The sequence below is a fragment of the Thermobia domestica genome, chromosome 18 (assembly GCF_964235325.1).
Source record: "Thermobia domestica chromosome 18, izTheDome1.hap1.1, whole genome shotgun sequence".
Classification (NCBI taxonomy): Eukaryota; Metazoa; Arthropoda; class Insecta; order Zygentoma; family Lepismatidae; genus Thermobia; species Thermobia domestica.
This window is the reverse complement of record NC_137471.1, coordinates 82,252,086-82,267,747: the sequence shown is the minus strand read 5'-3', so window position 1 is coordinate 82,267,747 and position 15,662 is coordinate 82,252,086. Positions and strand designations below refer to the sequence as shown.

Genomic DNA, 15,662 nt, shown 5'->3' with positions numbered 1-15,662 from the left:
GTTCGTTTCTGACTTCTAATTACTTGCGTTATATTGAGAGTCTGAATCGATCTTCCGATGTCTTTCACAAGTAGGTTTGCTTCTGAAGTTCTTTTCGAAAACGGCTAATTCAACAGAGACGTTACAGAATTCATTGCTAGAATAGTTCACGTATATCAGGGACAGACGCGTAATTATGCAGTTACAGCAACAATATCCCAATGAACAACGAAGACCGGCACACACACAGAAACATAGAACACTACAAAGTCCGCTACCCGCTTTAAAATCTCACCCCTTCCCCAATTAACACTCTTTTTCTAAAATCTGCTCTCCAACTTTCTCATTCACCCGTACACACATGAAAAGGAAAACATTGTATCTATGCTGCCAAATTTCTACTCATTCAGATATGAGTGTATTAAATATCGATACCCTCAATTTGTCTTCACTCTTCACGGGGTCGCCTTTATTGTCTCCATAGCTGCCTTGACCTTACTTGGTTTACAGAACCAATTGTTATGACCACTTGGCAATTTCGCATTTAGGCAAGGCGCAAGGTTTTTTCCCCCTCTGTAGCGACTTGGTTACGGTACGCAACATTGTCACTAACAGGGGGGGAGGACGGTGGAGAGTTCCAGTTCCAAAGCATTATATTTTGGAAAAGCTGTTTTTGTTTGATAGATTTGTTTGCAACAGATCTGCAAGCATATGGATCCTTATGAGGCAATGCACGGCGTGATAACCCCTCCTTACTGCGCAGCCCCGCAGTGGCCCAGAAGCTGTTATGCTGGGGAGTTTGACAAACTCTCAAGCAGAAAGCAACTAGCCAGCTCCGTTTCAAACGCACTTGTTTAAGAAAAGATGATGTTGACAATAACACGAAATGTGATTTAGCACAAATAAAAATTGAAAATAATGGAAGGAGGTTTGTACAAACATGCAAACATTAAGAGAAATGGCCACTGATATATATATATATATATATATATATATATATATATATATATATATATATATATATATATATATATATATATATATATTGCAAATTCCTAATAAGCAAACAGGGTACAAGGGCTGGCTGTAGTGTATATTCTATGGTCTGATTGTAATAAATAGCATAATAACTTCTTTGATAGTTTTATCTCGCAGTTAGCAAACTGAATATTTATCAAAAGATCTGAAAATTATCTCTTAGACTGAACGATGGTGAAATCTGATAGTTCAAATTCTATCATTAAGTATCCTATAAATAATTTACTTAAAGTAAGCTATTATAAAACATACCGTATTTATTGTGGGAAAATATTTACCCATCTACATCAAGTAAATAATTTCTTAATTTAAATAACCGATTTGTTACTCTAATAGCGCGGAATTTATTGTAACAAGGTAACCTAAAAAGTGTTTGTCACTTTGGACGTCTCATTCAATGAAGTGCTCACAGAGAGGAAGATGGGCCAGTCAGTCAGCAGCCGTATCGAGTCATTGAATAACATCAGGGATTTGGGAAAAGTGTCCTTGAATGAACGCACCACCAGATATTGGTTGCAGAAGTACAGGTCAGGATCTTTATGGCCTCGTGACGAACTCACACTGGGCGATCTCAGATGTTGAATGACAATGACAGGAAAGTAGCCATGGAGGAGGACAGGAATCAAACGTGTGGTGAACGTAACGGACGCCTCACGGTTTACAAGAACACACTCAGATTTTTCCTGCACCACATGAGAAAGTCGACCCCACACGTTGTCAGCAGCCAAGAAGAAACAATGACTAACAGCCTATTTGTGGTTGCTGTCTCGGCACCGCAACACACTTATGTCTGATCAGTGTTTACGAGAGACGAAGTGTCCAGACGGTCCAGTATGACATTTCTAAGTAGTCACCATATTACCCTGTGCCTCACACGTCTATGCCTATATAAGATCATACTTTGTGAACCAGTCGCCAATTAATGTATTAAGAGCTCCTACCACCAGGCCGCACCATCACTGTGGACGTACAGTATACTTACAACACTTGCAACAGATGTAACATGCATTGCAGCAGAAGTAGGCAGAGTTGGTTAATCTCAAGGGTGTGCTTTTCTTCCACAATAGTGCGAGATGACACGTAGCAAGGACGACCAGGAGTACCATTCAGTTACTTGGCTTTGAGACACTGTCTCAGCCACAAGATTTATCGGACCCAGCACCATCAAATTACCATCTGCTTCATTACCTGGACAAACATTTTCATTGAAAATCCTTCGATAATGTGTCAGATCTGCAGCATGTAATCCGGACTTTGTTGCATTCAAGATTTCCCCGAATTTCATCGCCAGAGCATTGCGCAGCTGCAGGGACGTTAGCAAAGGGTGCTGGATGCTGATGGAGATGACTTCGAGACCTGAGTACCATGAGCTGTGTGTATTCTGTTTCTGACGATCACGAACTGTAGGAACTTTTTTGGCCACTTCGTACGGTACGTATGTTAAATATTATCTTTCTTGAATAACTAAACCTAGACGCATGGATTTATCTTACATAGATTAACTTAACCTCATCTTAAGCCAATAAATACAGTTGAATTTGCTAATTTTAAAATGTGGAAGTGCTCTGCCCCAAGGGCCCTGATTTCTGTATAACTTCGGGGGGTATTCAGATGTGTGTTTGGTTGCAGACAAGGGTCTAAGAAAGCATAATGAGGATTTTAAGAGAAATTGAATTCAAATTGTGCCAAATATTGTATATTCATAAAAAATACATATAAAAATTACACATTCATAAAAATATATGGGGCCCACATGAGCATTAGGAGGGCCCGCCCCCATAGGGTTAGCACCCTTGCTCTGCCCGTAGGTTTAATGGGCAGTCAGTGTGGTGTAGTCTAGCAACCTGAGGCGTTAGGCTGAGGCAAAAACCAGGGGGAATTTCGAGTAGCTCTGCAGAGCACAGGCGAACTCTCAAGTGTTCTTCGAGTTCTGTGTTCGTGTCCGTGTCATATCAGATTAGGCACAAAAGAGATTAAATATATCATCATAGACATACATGTCCGGTTTGAGCGGTTTTTCTTAAAAGAAGAAGACAGCCTTTGGATTACGAAGTCCCGAGTTCGATTCTCGGTGGCGGGGCCGCGGTGGCTCAGTGGTAGAGCGTTCACCTCTGGTGCTTGGGGTCCCGGGTTCGATCCCAGCCCCAGCCAAGTGAACTTTGTGGTGGAGAAACATCGTGTGCTTGGGTTTTCTCGGGGTTCTCCCGTTTCCTCCCACTTTCTTCATTCCACCATTTCATTCATTACTCATTACTCACCGTCTCCTTTAGCCTAACCGGCATAACCGTGGGACGTAAAACTCAAAGATTTTTCGATTCTCGGTAGAAGAGCTTAGAAATTTGAACGCATAGAGCAGTTCAGATATCACTTTAAACTGTAGGTCTATGTCTCATATAGCATGAGTGTTGAAAGAGACGCTGACCTCTAAACATAGCAACGAACCTAAATCTATAAATCATTTATGTTGTTAACTTCATTACAGAATTGCTTATTATACTACAGTAACAATGTACATAATAGAGTAAACTTAATAAAATAATCTGTTACCTGCTTCTCCATACATTTTCGAAAAGCTTAATAGCTTCTCTTAAACGATTTATAGATGTGTCTTCTCGAAGAGTTTGGTCGAAACTACTGGACGCTACTAGAAACACAATCGCATGTATTCCTTCAAATACCTGCAAAAAATATTATAGAGTATTTCTAAATGAACAACAGAAGTTTATTGCAAAAGAAAAACAATTTGACAGCATAATTGTACATCAGATAGAATTATAATTTAACATCACCACGAATAAATTACTAAACATCTTTGTTTTTATTTATTTTTCAAAACTTGATATAATTGCTTGTCGTGCAGCCAAAATAGACACGTTACACTGGTTTTCTGTGCCTGTTTCAACTGGTTTTATATTACATTTCCAAGTAATGTTTGTTTTACAATTCAAAATTATACTTTCGATATGGTTTTTCACAATGTACTTCCAGTGTGGTTTTGTAGGCTCAACATGGTTGATGGAGACAGTAGATTCACAGTGCTGCGAAGTCGTTATTGTGAAAACAGAAAGGTCTATATCTTAAACAAGCGAGATGAAACCACAGTAAAATTGCAAACTACTGTATGTGACTTGAATACTGGATCCAGTAATAGTAGATCTGTTACTTTCAGATCATGGGCACCCGAAGGGTAGGGCATGAGCCCCTCCTGGCACACGAAAATGTATTAAATTTCTTAAGATTATTTAAATACAAACAAAAAAATACCAAAGTAATATAGCAACCAGAGAGATGAGCCCCCCTAGAAAAATTTTCTTCGAGCGCCCATGTTCCAGATTCATTAGAGAGGGTACATTCTTCGGACGTTGAATTCATAACAAAAACATTTCTAACAATTTTGATATTATTATATAGGAATCAATATTTAAACCAGAAATTGTACTAGTTTATACCAGTGGTTCTCAACCGATGTGTCGCGACATACTGGTGTGTCAAGCAGTCCCTTAAGGTGTATCGCGAAATTTTAGAATTTAAAAATCATGAAGAATTTAATAATAATAATAATTAGTTAAAATCGAGACAGAGTGTACTAGTCAACAGCTCCAGCGGTAAGAATAATGCTCAGTGCTAAATAGAGTCGTTATAAAAACTAATTGATTTCACTATTATCATAGGTATTATTATTATTATTATTATTTATAATAAAAATACCAAACAAGTGTGTCCTGCACGTTCAGTAAAGTGTGCCGTTGGTCAAAAAAGGTTGAGAACCACTGGTTTATACTACTACTGGTTTCAGTGGAAGAATAAGAACTAAGATGAAATAAATCTATTCTTGAGATGCCAATTGCGTATTAAAAAAAATATTTATCACTTTCTGTTACCATTTTCGCCCTTTAAGAATTAATGTGAGAGCCAGAACTGGTTGTGGATTCTTACCATTTTCGGTTGTAATGGAGAAAGTCAGAGATGATACTTGTTCTTGTAGTACTGAATCCACATAAAAATCAGATTATTGGTATCTATGACCGTTCTCTCCTTATGGCGGTCAGTATTGGAATCGAAAATTGTATAGATACATTTCCTTTTTTCAATAGAGGAAACAAGGTCAGGATGAATCGGTTCCGGAAAACTGGTTCTCATTTTACTGTTTTTGCTCTGACACCTGTTGACAGACGGATATGGCCGTACTACAAGTCTCCATACTTTTCCATATAGCATAGTTTGGAACTGTAAGACCGTTTCTCACCCTCTCTTAACTGTTTTTCTTCTGTGGCTATTAATGTTGTAAGCCGGAAGTAGTATTTTCTGCTACTTCCGGTTACAACAAATGGATTAGAGAATACATTTAACGTATTTCTGGAACACTTAATTCATATATATATATATATATATATATATATATATATATATATATATATATATATATATATATACGGTGAAACCTGTCTATGTTGGCCACTATCAGTTCTATTGAAAAGTGGCCAACTTACAGAAATAAGTGTGATTGTTGTATTTTTAGAATAGGATATCTAGTAATACTTGATTGTAAAATTTTAATAAGCAATGGCACAACAGCTTCTTTTAATAATGCATATAGAGTAATCATGATAATATACAGTACTAGAAAAAAGTACTGTAGTATGTTTCATATACATGTACTAGTCTGGTACCCTGAATTATTCGTATTGAAAACACATGAGCACAAATAACCATTTTTGAAAACACATTAATACAAATAATCATAAAATAGAAACTGTACACAGTTTAGTTTTTATCTGATATTGTAGCACACTGAGTTATTCAGATTGAAAATAAGAAAAGCAAAACTATAAATTGAACAATTTATATGCAGTTTATATGACTTTTTTTTTTCGAAAATGACAAATATTTTCTGTAGATACCTTTCGAAAAAATAGCAAATCATTTATTATACAAATTTATTTATGGTGGTTCATTCTAAACGTATTTCTTTTATTCTCTTTTGGTATATATGCATATTCTAATTTTATAGTTAACAATCTCTTGTTAATGAGCTACAAGTGCTTCCTCGTAGCAAAAGATGTTTTGAGACGGATGTTAAGGAAATTCATATCTCAAAACCTCCGCTACCTTTCGACAAGCCGTCAGATGCTAATAGTTGACAATTGACATGGTTGGCTTTTATGAGAACTTTCCAGAATTACAAAAGCTCCTCAGTGATGAAAGGAGCCGATATAGCTAATGGTTTCATCAAAACAGGTAGGGTAAACAAATACGTACAACCATTTCCTGAATTCCTGTACGTGCTTTTTCTTATTTACATCTTCCTTTACCACTCCTTTATCAGGATAGTGATCTGGCCATTGACCTCCAAGAACAAATCGTGGGAATCTATGCTTCTTGTCTTCAGCCACAAATACAAACAGAACATCTAACAAAACGGTACTTTGCGTGGTCAAGATACGCAGGTAAATTTGTTATTATCATCATAGGGTAAACGTTGCTTCAATGCGGCCAACTTCCAAGATGAATAAGAAACGAATGTCTTATGGAAAAACGCAGGTTCAAGACGAACCAGGCCAAGATAATCAGGTGGCCAAGTTCACAGGTTGAATTAGGGCTGTTCCGATAATCGAGTAATCGATAACAATTCGATAAAATTTCAAAACCGTTTCATCGATAAAGAATTTTAATTTTATCGAATTATCGAACTTTCGAGACTCCCGAAATGTTTGAGACTCTCGAAATGATCGAGACTCCCGAAATGTTCGAGACTCCCGAAATGATCGAGACTCCCGAAATGATCGAGACTCCCGAAATGTTTGAGACTCCCGAAATGTTTGAGACTCTCGAAATGATCGAGACTCTCGAAATGTTCGAGACTCCTGAAATGTTCGGGACTCCCAAAATGTTCGAGACTCTCGAAGTGTTCGAGGCACTCGAAATGTAAGAAACATTAGACAACTTCGAGACACTCGAATTCTTCGAGAGTCTCGAATTGTTTGAAAGCACCGATTACAGAAATATATCAATATGATCGCATTTGTCTAGTCGCTTGAATATTTTGAAAAGTTCGGGATTATCGGAGTGTTCGGAAGAAACAATGAATTCGAGGTTATCATAGTTGTATATAATATGTATTACATATATGCAGAGTGTTTATTTTAAAACTTCTCTCCTTAGCAATGAAGTGAAGGAAAAGTTTTTTCCCCACAGATCTGTATAAGGTTTAAGCAGTCTGTCAGAAGAGAGAAAGAGAAAGAGAAAACATGCATCACCTGAATGGAATTGGAATCCAAGACACCATTAGTCTACTAAATCACTTTGCCGATTGCGCCAATAACGGGGCAGGCAAAAAAATAATTTTAATATGATTTCGAGGGTTTAATTTAAAGTTCTGTATAGAGATAGGTACTGATATAGGTAGAGGTAAGGAAAGTCGATAAGGCTGAAGACTTATCAAACTTCCGTTTCGAAAATTTACTCTCCGGCGCTCGAATGCCTTCGAGTATTTGATATTGTCGTGAAACAAACCTTGAGAATTTTGGGTGTGAAGCTCCCTATTACAGGCCGTTCTGTCTGTCTGTTTGCATGTGGCATCCGACGATAACTTTCGAACGGATTGTCCGATTTTGATGGAACTCATTTTAAAATGCTCTCTTTTGCTTTCACCAGACACCTATTGTTTTGGTTGCCATACCACAAGGGGATTTTTCCCGAATTGAAGTATTTGTTCTTACTTTGGGCGTAGGCGTGTGAAAGCTACGATAACGTTCGAATGAATTATCCGATTTTAAAGAGGATTGGTCTAAATGCATATGTCAGGTATCTGTTGCTCTTGGTTACTTTACGATATTTGATTTTGTGCATAAGATGCCGTGCGGCTCTGGGTATTACCAACCTCAGATTCAATGCGTACCTGGGAGGGGGGGGATGCGGCGAAGCGTGGTGCCGACAACACCACATTCATCTACGACTGAGGGCACACTCCCTACATGCCCTCATGGCATGGTGCTATGCACAAGGGAGAACTTTACATATGACAGAACGAAGACTAAAGGAAAATGAAATGAAGTGAAATCTTCCAGTTTAATGACCTACTATTATGGCTGTTAGGCTAAGGGAGAAGTATGATTAAGGCAAGTGAATGATGATGGAATAATTGGTGGAATGGGAATGTGGAAGGAAACGGGAGTACGACGAGAAAACCCACGGACACGATGTTGTCCACCTTACTTGGTCGGGGATCGAACCAGGGAGGGACAAAAGGGATGAAGGGGGAAGGGGAGAAAAACATACATGCTCTGTCTTACATTTCAATGGCTCTGATTCAATTTCCATATCAAATTAAAATAACTTCCGATCACTTCTTAAGGAAAAATAGAAAACATTATTTCCTCAAGAGTTCTTTTAGCTGCTTCGTATATTGTTGCAAACAGCCTTTCAAAGAAAGATGGTCGTGCAGTTACTTGCTTTGCAGTTGTTGAAAGAAATATTAGACCCTATCTCTCCTGTTGTGTCCTGCATACAATAGACTACTTATCATTGTTTCTTTCTTTTAAGAAACAAGAAGCCAATGTCTTTAAAACCGATTACGATTACATTGCACTTCGGTTGTAATCAGATTTCTCTATGGGAAACAAGGCTATACTGCTAATTCAAGCTGAAACAGTACTGGAAAGTGTGTTCAAGTTACTGAAGTGAAAATGTCAGCGAAAAGATCATATGGGATATTTGGATCATTCTGAAACTTGGATATTTGGATAGGGAACATACTAGTTCCTAAATAAAATCTTGACCGGACTACGGTAGATCCTATAGTATTGGAGCTATGGACCTATAAAATTCATTTATTCATGTTTTCGGCATCCTATAACTCCAAAAGGAAGAATTTGTGCACCCAGGTTGGTCTATACTTTTTGTTTTATCTTGGTCTCAGGATAGGGTTGCCATATTTTGAAATTAGAAAAGCGGGGGATTCTAAACCGTAAGTACTGATGTGAATTTGTGTATTAGAAATACTGACGATCCTTCTGACTTTTTTTTTTTAGTGATTTCTTTGTTAAGTGACACTTCCAATGTACTTTTCTAACAAAACTAAAGTAAAGAAAATTTAGTTTTTGCCTTTAATGTTTTATTAAGTTCAACAAATGTGAGTCTCGAATTGTAAAGTAAGTATTAAATAAGTATTACAGTAAAATATAAGAATTTCTCTAAGACAAGTTTTTTTTTAAAAAAAAATGCAAACGATATATGGCAGATGTTGTTCATACGGTTTTCTCTCTAAGGAATACAAAATAATTTCTAAACTTTTATCGTAAGAAAGCTAAAACATATTTAGGAGTCTTGGTCCATCTCTTATAAAATTTCTGATCATTTTCAAAGATTTCTACTTGAAATCATACTAACATACGAAAATACCACAGTTTCACATTTTAAAAGAAAAAATACTAATAATGAATCTAATCTAAACAATATGCTAAGGATCCGTAGGTTCAATTTGCAATCATTTCTGAATATATAAAGACTAGTTGAACATATAGATTACGTAACAACATAGACGTGTTCAGTTGAACTGGACAGAATGTTATCAAAGAAATACGCACCCATGAGATCATACATTAGTATTCATGGGTTGAACCAAAATGTGTATGATTACGCCAAATTTTTTACATTTTACATTCCCTTTAACTTCCTTTAAAAAATCTCGATGGCATAAAATCTTATCATAAAATTCTACGCATGATACGTCTTTTATATTGTACAAAACCAGTAGTAATAATTTGACAGTTCTTGCGTTCATCTTGTTTCTGTCATCTGTCCATTCGCGATTGAGATTAACACAGAAATGTAGCGGTTTACGTTGAATATAACAACACTTTATCAACAAAGTCGCCTTAGATTTTTCTCTAATCCGAAAAAGCGGGTGGTTTTTCATGATTAAGAGATGATTAAGCGGGGGACGAATATAAGACCTGAAAATCTGGTGGTATCCGCTAAAATTAGGTAATGTGGCAACTCAAACGTTGGCGGTGTTGTTTTGAAACACTCTATACAAAATAATGCACCACGTTATTCTAAATTGATGCAAAACTCTTACGTTTTTAAAACCTACATTATTCGTCCAGGAAGCAATCTAACGACGCCAAACGACGCTTCTGGATCCGCTAGTGTGTGGATTCATCATAATGTATATACAAACCAACTGTATAGAACATATGGTACACTGTATATTCACTGTCGAAGAAATAGATTTATTTCCGTTTTTCACCTTCATTAAACTTAGTGATGATTTCAAGGTTTCCCCCGCGTAGTCTTATCATACGTCCTAGATTCAAGCCCGATCCGGAAAATTGTCTGGGATTAACTAATGCCCGAAATTTTAGGGAAAATGGAAGACTGGGAAATTTCGCTGCAATTCTGTCTTGTGCTGATATTTATGAAAAAATCAATAACGATAAGGTGTTCTTCGCAAGAATACTTTACTCAGGAAAATAATTAAGACAATAATATAAAAAATATATTTTAAGTATAGAAAATGAGCATAAGCATTTTAGGAAGTTAAGATTAGACTTTTCTTAACTTCTCAATAAACAGACACACCATTCTTAAAAATATCCAGAAATTATGGTAATCCTACCCCGGGAGATTTTGAATACACGGACGGTGAAAGTAGCAAAAATACTGGTAAACCACGGTGAACATGATCAGAGATATGTTTGTGGGGAAATATTCCTCCTAAACAACCCCTGAAATCACCACTGATTTGACTAACATTTATTTTACTGAAAGGCTAAAGGGGGAGTTTGCGCCCAAAGCATAATCATATCTGATTGCGGCAATGTGTGAACTAGTGGCCATTAAGAGAAAGCAAACACGACAGAAAATAATACATTTGGCTTAAAAATAAAATTTTGCTATAACATTTTAGCAACACCGTGCGTGATTAATATTTTTGAGGTGTTGGGCGTATACTATATCGTATGAAGAGCAAATTACCATATTTGTACGTTTAAGACCGTATCTCTGGCAACACTAATACACTAGCTGTTAGCAAATAACAAACAAGAGATAAAATTCAGGGAAAAATGAACGCTTTCTGTGTGTGGGGGGGGGAGGGGACGAAAAAGCAATCCCTTTGTGCACGCTTTCCTTTCTACTCGCTTTCCTTTGCAATAACTTATCAGATAAAAAAAGTTGTTTGACTAGTTTGGCTGCAAGAAGGAATCATTGGAGAGGTGAAGGAACCGAACTGTCCATCATTACTTTTGATAATACCCGAAACTTCGATAATACTCGAAATTTCGATAATTTCCGAAACTTCGATAATACTCGAAATTTCGATAATACCCGAAACTTCGATAATTTCAAATACTCGAAAGGTTTCGAGTAACCGATGACAACTCGATAAATTTTCAGTCCCGAAGTTCGATAGGTCCTCAGCCTTATCGAACACCCCTACGCAGGAGGAGACTCCGGGTTGTCTTCTTGAAATTGGGCTATTTCTCCGTTTTGTAATTTCTGTAGTTCGTATCCCAACCAATCGTCTTTCAAAGATTCACCCCCATCTGAATCTGCACTACTAATATCTCCGTTTGACCACTTAACTTTAGAAACTACACTGAGTATGTTATCTATACTGTCCAAATATTGCAGTTTCTCTTGGAGGGTAAGGCTATTTTCAAACATGACAGGGTTGGTTTGAGTAGCGGTTGTCCGAATAACCTTAAGTTCACGATCTGTGTCAATCCTGATCATTTTAGGAAACTTATATTCGGTCTGAACGCTAACATCTTTCTTCTGAGAAACGTCGGTCTGTATTTCCATATTAAAATTTCCAACTACATTTTCCTCAGGTAATAAATCTTCAAAGGGAGCTGAGGGGTCAGCTTGAAATAGAATACCTAATTTCTCTTCGTCGTCACCTTGGCGACGAACAACTGTGACCTGTACTTTCTTGTTCCGTAGTTGTTTAGTTAAAGGTCGAATTAAGTTTCCTACGGCATGAGACAGTTCTGTTTGCAATGACTGCCTAATCTGGTCTATTAACGCTTCCTCGTTAGGTTGTGTCAGAGAGCGCAATTCATTTTCATTATTCTCGTCAGGGCTCTCAATTTTCGTTTCCCTTGGTACGGTTCCTATATTTGCATAAATTAGCTCTTTATTCGAGAAAGCCTGGGGTTCGAGACCAATATTTTCATAAATTGGTTCTTTACTCTTTGAGATTCGTGATTCAGTATTTAAGTTAGCATACCTAGTTCTAGGACCGATCTCAGCATAAACAGTTTCATCACTACTACCATCATAAAAAGATTGAAAGGTCGGTCTTTGCATTTCTAACGGCGTTGTAGGATCTGACAGTTCGTATTTAATAGGAAAATATAGCGCTACTGGGCTATCTGGTTCTTTTGATACACCAATATCTTTATTTCCTGAACTTAACACTAAGTTACTTAATCTATTTTCCTTATCAGCTAATTTATTATTATCTAAGGGTCTTTGGTTCGAGGGGACATCAGGTATTACACCTGCTGTTGTTTCTACCTCAATTGTTGCTTGAGGGCATTCCTGACCTGCAGTTATTAGCTCCGCAATTTCTAGTTCATCTTTTAAATTTACCTAATTCACTAGAGTTTTTAAATCTACCCCCGGTGGGGTCTCGTCAGTATCTGAATTTACATATATCGTCCTAGGAGCTGGTGTTGGTTTATCACTCGAACCAGCACTTTGTATTTCTGTATCATTTCTAGTCGAGATAGGACTAGACGCGGCAAGCGGCGTTAGATCGTAGCCACCCGCCGGCGCATCAGGAGTTTGCGGGCTAGCGGTCGTTGGTTCAAGATATCTGGGCTGACTCCACGTATCCAAGTATCTCGGTAACGGGTTCTTTTTCCAACGGCCAAATTGAGGGGGAGAATGCCCATGTACTTTTATTTTATTGCATTCAATACAATAATAATTATTCCACCAATCCAAAATATAACGGTGCTGGCCCGTGGGTGTCTTAGGACAATGGGATTGCCCTATATCTAATAGCTTTTCTTTTATTTTCTGCGCGAAACTCAGTTTTGATGAATAAATCTGTTTTTCAAGTCAGTGGCCTCTTAAACCAGGGCAGTGGGTAATCAACCTATTTCCTCTGATATAATAGGAATGTAATCACTGATAGCTACTTCCCTCGGAAATGCTACGTCAAATATTTACGTATTATGAGACTTATTATTATTTCAATATCTTTATTTAGCTTCCTTTGAACTTGAATACTCAACTTCCCTTTCTTTATAAAGTTTGCTTTACTTTTTAGAACGGGAAACGGAAAGTGACTAGACAGCTGTTTATAAAAGTCAATGTTTATTTGTTCACTTATGATGAGTTTACTTTTTACTTCTAGTCTTTAACTTGTTTTTTTAACTTCATTTTTTTTAAACTATTTTTTTAGATTCACACAGGGGGATTACGAACATCCAACCATTAGATCATGTACCTGCATTTTGATTTTTAGGTTTGTTGCATTTGCATAAATGAGAGTTTTAGGCAGTTATTCCCAGGCAGCCGTCGGACATGCACCCCTATGCAGGGGGGCCCTGCTGGACCAAGAGATTAAGATACCTGTGACCCCCAAGCTTTGCATGGGAAAGGATTTTAGACACTTATCGCCAGACAGACCGTCGAACTTTCATCCCGTGAAACGGGCGGTTCTGCTGTCTAGAGATAAACTGCCTGTGATCCTCCCCAATTAAGTGGTGGGGATTTTAGCCACTTATCGCCGGACAAACGAGTCGAACTTTCATCCCGTAAAACGGGAGGTTCTGTTGCCCAGAGATAAAACTGACTGTGATCCCACCAAAGCTAGCAGAAGCATAAGCAGATTTAGGGTTTTGCAAGTACATGAGACAAAAGCTGAATTCTGTCTTAACACTCGCGTTCCGATTTTACTTTTCTATCACTACACAAGAAAACGTCGTGAGGTAAACTGAGGCTTGCTCTGCGGAACCTAGCAGCTATCCCGCTGACTTATAACAACTTAAAGCGAGAGAAGTTGAGAATAGAAAATTTTCGTCGCTACTTCACTCCTTGTAAAACGCACTATTTAGAGCAGAAAATTTATACTTGTATATCAGAGTCATAAGCTGAACACCGCCTAGGCCAAGTACGCCACTGAACTTTACTGACTTTACATAGTACAGATACACCACTTGACTAGTCAGAAGAAAAACTTCGCGTACACTTTACACTTTTATGTATTGAAAACTCTTCGATAAAAAAAAATCACTCGCAATTTGCCCTAAAACGCAACTGAGATTTTTGGTTCCCCTATAAAGTGAACGAGCACCAGAGATTTGTTTAGAGATTCAAGAACACACAGTTCGTTACCCGGCGAACACCGAACACCATAAAACTGTTATGCTGTGTTTTCTGAGATTGTTGTTATATTGGTATACACTTTCTTTCGTGAAATTGTATTTGAGATCACTCCTCCACTCTCCACCCAGTATGACAAAGTTGGTTCTGAGTCCAACTTCCTTATAGCGTCAGTATTGAAACGTCTTTGCTTACTGGTTCGAAGATGATGAGAAAGTGCACTAAAAGTCTCAATAATGGGGGGGAGACTCGTATTTCAGAGGTAGAGCTTGTACTGGAAATCGAAACCCAGGTAACATATGAAGACTGTGAGCTGAATCTAGATAGGGAGGGATAGCTTGACTAAATTAAAGAGACCATTCCATTGTACGGTTTATTTATAAGAATAAAAAATAAAAATGAGAATACAGATGAATCTCACAAATCGGTTACTTGGAATTACAACTTGAACTTATTACTACATCACATTTATGGGCACAACCCCTTCATTACCAAATGGGTGCTAGAAGGTTTTACGCTAAGCCGCGATTTATTGAAAATAGTGAAATCGATAATCCGTACTCGCAACTTGCATTGGCCCAAAAGGAAAAGTGTTAATTCTTGAAGAGGGAATTTGGTCTCGTGTTGGAATTTAACTTCATATTTATCACTAAACAATCTCAAGGTGCTCATCCCGAGTCGAGGGGGGACTTAGAAAAATAATTATATACCTGATTTTACGACGAGCGTCCGGGTTAAAGGAGCGAAACACACTGGATGACTGCTGGGAAGAGAATCAAACGAGCTGGGCGACAGGCCTCGCTTATAAAGGCGACTTCGTTTCACGCATTTCTGCCAGTTCTGACGTCGCTCGAAAGCTACGTCACGAGCCTTGACGAGCTTGGAGAAGCTTCTTCACGCGCATGCTCAATAGTGGCCAAGACTTCTAGTATTTCTATGATTTTTCCCCCATCACGCCGGGGTTGAAGTATCTATTTTACATTTACATTTACATTTTTATTTCACGCATAGCTCCAAATACATAATGTTTTTATGTACTTATCGCTTGCGTGGTATTAACTAAATTTGCATCCGCGACCCGGCACTGTGATTTGAGTAAATCAAAGCCAGGGTCATACCACTATTACATGTGTGTGGGTTGGTGTCAATGAGGCATCAGATTGCTAATACAATCAAAGCCTCACCTGACTCCGTTCTCCCTTTCTCTCTTTTCCTTGCTGCACACACAATTTGAAAAGCGCGGGCGTCTCGCCCCATAATTTGAGTCCGGCTTAGGACTTCGAGGCATAACTGTGTAACAATAT

General features: G+C 37.9%; 1 protein-coding gene across 1 annotated transcript in view; it reads right to left on the bottom strand.

Moving 5' to 3' along the window:
• Nucleotides 1–15,662, bottom strand: part of LOC145674953 (guanine nucleotide-binding protein G(f) subunit alpha-like) — a 179,498-nt gene that overhangs the window by 23,353 nt on the left and 140,483 nt on the right. Inside the window, exon 3 of the mRNA XM_081745252.1 lies at nt 3,565–3,695. Within this exon, the coding sequence (XP_081601378.1) occupies nt 3,565–3,695 (131 nt within the window). The remainder of the gene's footprint in view (nt 1–3,564; nt 3,696–15,662) is intronic.